Raw genomic sequence first — 8,162 nt, forward strand, 5'->3', positions numbered from 1 at the left:
CAAAATTCAGATTTGGGAATCCCAGATGCTTTCTCTCTCCTAACCAATTGATATAGTTATGACATAAGATATTTAATTTTCTGTTGGTTAATTGCAAGTATGTTATTAAATTACTTTAGTTTGTTCAGTCATTTAAGTTTAATCTGACTCTTTGTGACCTCATATGGAGTTTCTTCAACAAAGATATTGGAGGGGTTCACCATTTCCATTTCCAGATCATTTTACAGGTTAAGAAACTGAGGCAAACAGTTTTAAGTAACTTGCCTAGATTCACATACTAATAAGTCTGAGAATATATTTAAAATAGCAAATGTACTTAAAATTCAATTTGCTTCACTTTAATAGTGTTTATAGATAAATTAAACTATGTTAAAAAAAAAAAAAACTTTTCTTATGCCATTTCTACAACTGGATCATCAGGCAAAATTTTACAGAAACTCTAGTGATTTATTGTCTAGTGTTCTTAACCAGTTCATTTGAAAATCAATGAGACTGAAGAATAGTAACATCATTGGGTTGTGAAGTTTAAATTTAAAAAAAAATTTTAAAAGTTTAATGTTTCTAATTGTTTGTTGTTGTTTCAGGATACGTTGTAATGCAATATTCAGTTATCTGGTTTTTGAAAAAGACTTAGTTTTGTGCTATTATTGTTGTTCAGTTGTTTCTGAAGCCAGATTCAATATCAGAAAGATGAGTAATTCTTATTAGGGTTCAACACTCTAGACTTCTACCACCCTATAAGAAGATCAATCTTGATAATATCTTCATTACATGACCATACAAGTGATTATGATGTAACAGAGGGGGATGAGGGAACTACCCTGGTACAGTGTACTGAATACAAATGAGAGGATGCACATGGATCTGACAAATCTTGGGGAATAATTTAGAGCTTAAATGTAGAATCTTTGTCACAGTTTGGAAAATATTTGATGATATGTCCAGAGAAACTGCAAGAACATGTGTTCAACCAGAAACAGTAAATTTTGATGTAATAACTGCAAGAATGCCAAAATCATTGTGTACAAGATCATGGTGGCTTTGAAACTCCACCAAAATAAATTTGAAACATATTCATGCCTATTGTCAAAGAGGAAAAATACATTTGCATCATAATGGGGCGTTTATTTATTGCTTAAGATGGCATGAAAAATTGTTGGTATAAATCCTTTGGACCATCTTCAAAAATCACCATAGGGTCTGTGAACCACTAAATAGAACTATTGATCTGTGTGATTCTTTTCTCACTGAAAATTTAAAGGCAATAGAATGAGGAGATCCAAAAATCCAAACAAGCACAAATGACACAGAAAGTTTATTAATGGGTGGATGTATATAAAATTTGTCATAATACACAATTATATATGAGTTGACTATATATGAACAAGTCTTAAGTGAAGTCAGCAGAAGGGTGGAATAAATGCATGGAAATGAGGACAAAGGAAGAGGGACCAAAACTCCTGAGGATTACTTGAAAACCCATTTTTGTCCTCTAAATTTACATTCCATCCCAAAATTACATATTAAAGGCTTTAAATCACTACTATGAAGAGAAATGCATGAAACAAACCCTGACATTTTAACCAAAAAATTGATAAATGAAAGAAGAAAAGTAGGGCTTGTCAGGTTTAGAGGAGTGGTAGGAAGATAGGCACATTAATGTATTGTTGGTAGAAGTATGAATCAGTACAATCAGTTGGGAAAACAATTTGGATTTATGTAAGTAAAGTGACCAAAATGTCAATGTCCCAAAGGACTGAGATTCTATTATCAGAATTATACTTCCCCCCCAATAATCATCGAATAGAATATCTCTACATATATCCAAATATTCTTAACAATACTTCTTTGTGGCAGTAAACAACTGGGTGGGTGGTAGGGGAATGGTTGAATAAATTATGATGCCTGAATGTAATAGAATGTTACTGTATTGTAAGAAACAATAAATATATAGAATATTGAGAAGCATGGAAAGATTGACATGATCAATCAGAGTAAAATAGGCAGAATCAAAAGGAATAATATTTATAATGACTATAATAACACAAATAAAAACAAAACTTCAAAAAACTCAAAGTTGGATTTTTTCAAAATTACAAAGAAGGAACACAGCTCTAAAGAACAGCTATGAGAAGACACTGCCACCTCATTCCTTTGCAAAAATGAAAGATTTACAGGTGTGGTATAGTGCACATATTTTGACACTTTCCTGATGTGTTGATTTTTTTCTCTTCCATTTTTGCTTTCTCCCATTTTAAATCAGTTGTCATATGAAGTGGATCTTAGGGAAGAGAAAGATGAGGAATTTTGGAAGAAATTTTAGTAAAATGAAAATAAGAGATATAATTAAAGCTACCTTTACAAAGTACACCAGTTAATAATATCTTTACCTTAATCATTTCATCCTTCAAATGGTAGAGGAAACAAAAATCAAATTCTGTACTATATCAGATTCTTACCAAAAATAGATGGGCAGAAATGATGAGTAACTTAAGAAGGAGTGATCATAGTGCTTCTAGAGTTTTCTATAAAGAAACAGAAGAAAATTAGATATAGTGTGAAAGGCAGTTTAGGATTTGGAAGAGCACATTACAAGGGTTGGGAAGACCGAATTCCATGAACTAGAATTCTACATGGAAGCTCAGCTGAGAACAGATAAGAAATCTTCAAAAATGAGATAATGAAGTGGAAAAAAAGGAAATTTCTTGGGAAGAAAAATGGGGATTGTTCAAAGGGACCAATGTAGATAGACAGAAAAACTAAGTTCATTCTTTAAATAGAGGTAATGAAATAAGTGAGATTGAAAAATACACAATTATATATGACAGTGTTACTTATGAATCAAAATTTCATCATTGCTTGGAAGAAGTAAGCTATTTCTTCCTTACTTCCACTTCCCCCTTTCTTGGGAAAAAAATTTCAATTCAGATAGGTAGCTCCATGTTTACTGATCTTTTTTTCTCTGGGACATTTTATCAAACTTTTCTGTTTTATATTACTTTTACTTGTTTCTTCTTTTAACATAAAAGGCTTATACATCCATAAATACACACATGTACACACATATAAACACATATATATTAATTTACATGTACATAAAAAAGGTCTTTCCCAATAAATAAATGCTCCAAGAATGTGAACAAGCATTCCTTAAAAGAAAAATTACATTGTAACCATTGACAACGATTAAGGAAATTTATCCAAATTACAACCAATAAAAGGTATGAAGTTAAAAAGCAACCATGAGGTTTCATCTCTCACTTTCAACTCCGGTGGGATGTCAAGACTAGACAGATATTGAGGTAATTACATAAAAGTACAATTAATAAGGATGGATATGTACTAACGGAATCTATAGCAGTAAAAGTTGATAAAATTTAAAGAAAAGATCCAAAGGCTAAGAATTGGACACAGTAAAGAAGAAACAGAATCCAAGAAAAAGTCAAATTACACTTTGTCAATTTTTGTAATTCCAGATTGTTTGCAGTCATTTGTGATAATCAATATAATGATTGTGCATTTGAAATCACAATAAAATGGATTTTGCACTTCTGAAGTTCCACAACTCAGTCAATATCATTTTATTTGACTTCAGAAAACTTTGCTGCATAAATTCCTGAACCGTATGTCTTTGCTCCTGTTCTGTGAAACAGATAGCTAGATGAATAAAAGATGGTTGTTGTATTAATCTGAATTGGATTGGATGGAATTTCTTCCTTTAGGGAACTTGAAGTTTAGAATAAAAGCTTAAAATGTTCTCTTAACTGAAAGTTCATATGTATAGACGCAACTACTACATGGCTATTATGGCTTCATAATTTCATTTTAACAGCTTCTTTTCCTGATTCACAGAGTCATGTCACTGGGTTGCCTTTGGAGAGAACAAGACGATGATCTTGTCCCTTATTTGCTTTGTCTTAATGCCATAGATGATGGGATTGAGTGCTGGTGGAATAACTATGTAGAGGTTGGCAAACATGATATGGAAAGTTTGAGAAACATTATGTCCAAATCGGTGGGCAAGGATGGAGAAGAATGCTGGTGTGTAGAACATCAGGATGACACAGACATGGGAGCCACATGTACCCAGCGCCTTCTGACGGGCATCCTGAGATGGGAGGCGGAACACAGCTAGAAGAATAAGCATGTAAGAGAGTGCAATCAATACTATATCTGAAATTACAGTCATAATGGGCACAGCAAAGCCATACCAGATGTTGATAGAGATGTCAGCACAGGAGAGGCGGGCCACACCAATATGTTCGCAATAAGTGTGGGGGATGATGCGTGTCTGGCAAAAAGGTAAGCGTTTCAGCAAGAAAACAACTGGGAATATGATGCAGAAGCTGCGAAAGCAGATACCCAGTATGATCTTGATGGTGGCTTGATGAGTCAGGATGGTGGTATATCTCAGTGGAGAGCAGATGGCCACATAGCGATCAAATGCCATGGCCAACAGAATGGCTGAGTCTAAAACAAAGCTATAGTGATGAAAGAACATCTGAGTGAGACAGCCAGTGAAGGTGATTTCTCTGGCTCCAAGCCACAAGATATTGAGGGTTTTGGGAACAACAGATGTGGACAGCACCAGATCAGTGGAAGCCAGCAGAGAGAGGAAGAAGAACATGGGCTCATGGAGGCTGCGCTCCATGATGATGAGATACAACAAAATTAAGTTTCCCATTACAGTCAGGAGGTAAATAGCACAGAAAGGAATGCCAATCCAGATGTGGAACTGCTCCAGCCCCGGGATCCCCACTAGGATGAATATGTCTGGGTTGAAGCCAGTCAAGTTAAATGTGACCATCGTGATGTTGTTTAGAATATCCCAGAAGCCTTGGAAATAAACATGATAACCACTTATTAGGACCATATGGATTGTTCTTAAGTTCAATTATTCCAATTTTCTCTCAAATTCTAAGCCAAAGAAGTGTCAAATTATGCAAAAAATATTTACTGTATATTCCTACTGAATAATTTCTGTTCTCTTACTTTCATTGACACCACCTTCTCTACCATTTTTTTTTCTCAAATGACAATTCCACTTCTAAATGTAATAGAATGAGAGAGAGAGACAGAAAGACAGAAATAACGAAACAGAGAACAGAGAGAGAGTTTAAACTGGACATAGAAGAAATAATGACAGACCTCTTCCTTTATCTCCATATATAAGGAAAACATACTTGATTTCTAAAACAACTGGAAGGAGGTAGTGAACCAAGATATTTGGGAAAAGGCAGCAATTTGCTTGAGCACTCCTTGATCCCTTCCAAAAACTTTGAAATATATTTTTTAAAAATCCCTGGAGCAACAGAACCAAGAAAAGTAGAGTGAAATAATTTCATAGGCACACACAATTTAGTAGTTCTGCTTGAAAGTTCTGTCCCAAAATAAAAAGCTATTAAAAAATAAATAAATAAAACTAACACAATAAAAAAAAGAAAAAAAAAAGAAAAGAAAGTTCTGTCCCATCTGGGTGAGAGTAGAATACAATCCAATGCAGATAGTGCCAATATAGCCCCAGACCCAACAAAACGAAGCAAGCCTTGGTGACCACTGGAAAAGCAGCAGTTGCAGATGCTTCCAGAATTCTCAGTCAATAGATAGTAATTGGTGGTGGTGGTTAGACAACAAACCAGAAGGAAATTACAAGATTTTGGTTGCTGGCCCTAGAGGCAGAATTCTGTTGTTCTGCGCATAATCAATTCTGGGTCAAAATCATAGTTTCAGGGTGGGCTTGTGATCACTCAAAGGACAGAGAATAAGTCGAGAGAGTAGTAAATATATCGTCCCTTAGATCATATCTCATTAGAAGAAATGCAAATATAGGTTCCTAGGTATATTTTTGAAAACATCTGAACAAAATTCCTGAAGCTTTGAACAGTACACTCTCTCATCTTTAGAAAGCAGAACTCCACTTTAAAAAAAATTAAAAGTAAAAAAAAAATTGAACAATTAGCCAAGAACAGAAAAAAATTCTGAACTTAGAAAATTGTTATGGTGACAAGATCAAAATACATACTCAAAAGAAGAAAACAAAGTCAAAGTTCTAATTTCCCAAGTCTCTAAGAACATTATGAATTAGTCTTAATTCATGAAAAAAACTAAAAAGTGAAAAGAGGAAGAAGGAAGATGGGGAAGAGAAATGAGAATGATGCAAGAAAATCATGGGGAAAAAAAGCCAACAGATTGGTGATTGGTAAGGAAGACACAGTAATACTAAAGAAAATAACATCTTAAAAAACAGACTAGGGCAAATGATAAAAGACAATGAGAAGAAGAAAACTCACATAACTTTATATGAAATAAATAAATAACTAAAAACCCATATGACAATATAGAAATCATTGTTAAATGTCTTTTTGGGTCAAAAAAAAACTTACCTGAAAAAAGATTCAGTAGAATCAATTTTAAAAATTATAGGACTATATCTAAGCCATGATCAAAAAAGAGTTTTGACATCATTTATCAAAAAATTATCCAGAAAGTCTTTCCCCATATTCTAGAATTAGAGGGTAAAATAGAAATGAAAAGAGTCCACTGATTATTTCCTGAATAAGATTCCAAAATGAAACTCCCAGGAATATTTCAGCCAAATTCCAGAGTTTGCAGATCAAAGACAAAATATTGCAAGCAAATAGAAAGAAACAATTAAGCATTGTGGTACCCTAGTCAGTAAAGCACAATATTTAGCAGCTAAAGGATTAGATGGCTTGGAATGTGATTTTTCTAAGGGCAAAGAAGCTAGGATGATAACCAAGAATCACCTACCCAGAAAAACTGAGTACAATATTCAGAGAAAAATATGGTCATTTGCTCAAATAGAGGACTTTCAAGCATTATTGGTGAAAAAATCAGAACTGAATAGAAAATTTGACTTGCTAATACAAGTCTCAAAAAATCATAAAAGATAAACAGGAAAAGAAAATAGACATTTAATAAAGTTAAACTATTTATGTTACAACATGGGAAGATAATACTTGTATTTCATAAAAACTTTCTCATTATTAGGACAGCTAGAAGGAGTATATATAGATAGAGGACACAGGTGTGTATTCAATATGAAGGGAAAATATCTAAAAATAAAAATAAAGTTTATAGTGAAGAAAGATGAATGTACTGGAGAAAAGGAAAAAGGAGAGGTAGAATGGGTAAATTTTATCACATAAAAGAGGCAAGAAAAAGCTTGTACAGTGGAGGGAAACAGGAGATGTGGAAAGGGACAAGTAAATTTACCTTTCTGTCATCAGTATTAGCTCAAAGAGGAAATGCCATACATACTTGATTGGATACACAAATCTATTTTATGCTATGGAAAAGTAGAATGGGAAAGAGATAAGAATATGGGGTGAGAGAATGGAGGGCAAATTAGGGAAGATGGTACTCAGAAACAAAGCTCTTCTGAATAGTAATAGCATGAAAGGAGAGAGAGAATAGAATAAATTGGGTAAGGAAGTAGGATGGAACGAAATACATTTAGTTACAATAACTGAAAAAAATTAAATCCAATTTCTCTGATCAAAAACTTTATTTCTCAAATGAGAAATGCATCAAATTTATAAAAATAGGAACCATTACTGAATTGATAAATGATCAAAAGTTATGAACAGTTTTCAACTGGAATAATCAAAGCTATCAATAGCTATATATCAAGGTGCTCTAAATCACAGATTGGAGAAATGCAAATTAAAACAATTCTGAGGAACTGTTTCTTACCTATTAGATTGGCTAATAGGACATTTTGTCAGAAAATGACAAATGTTGGAGGGGATGTGGAAAAAATGACAGTGCATTTTTGATGTAGTTGTGAACTGATTCATCCATTCTGAAAAACAATTTAGAATTATGTCCAAAGAGCTATAAAACCATGCATATTAGCTGACCTAGTAATACCACAACTAGGTCTGTATCCAAAAAAGTGATGAAAAACAAAAAGGAAGGGGCAGCTAGGTGGCTCAGTGAATAGTAAAGTTAGGAGCACCTGAGTTCAAATGTGGCCTCAGACACTTAACAATTCCTAACTGTGTGACCCAGGGCATGTCACTTAATCCCAATTGCCTCAGCAAAAAATAAAATAAAACTAAAAAGGAAAAGAACATATATGTATAAAACATTTATAGCAACTCTTTTTTGAGGTGTAAAGAATTGGAAATTAAGGGGAT

General features: G+C 33.5%; 1 protein-coding gene across 1 annotated transcript; it reads right to left on the reverse strand.

Moving 5' to 3' along the window:
• Window positions 1–3,859: 3,859 nt before the first annotated feature.
• On the reverse strand, window positions 3,860–4,862 carry LOC116422127 (olfactory receptor 52H1-like). The gene has a single exon (XM_031957282.1). The coding sequence runs from the start codon at window positions 4,805–4,807 to the stop codon at window positions 3,860–3,862; it is 948 nt and encodes a 315-aa protein (XP_031813142.1). The 5' UTR covers window positions 4,808–4,862.
• Between the last annotated feature and the right edge of the window lie 3,300 nt (window positions 4,863–8,162).

This window comes from Sarcophilus harrisii, chromosome 3 (genome assembly GCF_902635505.1).
Source record: "Sarcophilus harrisii chromosome 3, mSarHar1.11, whole genome shotgun sequence".
Taxonomy (NCBI): domain Eukaryota; kingdom Metazoa; phylum Chordata; class Mammalia; order Dasyuromorphia; family Dasyuridae; genus Sarcophilus; species Sarcophilus harrisii.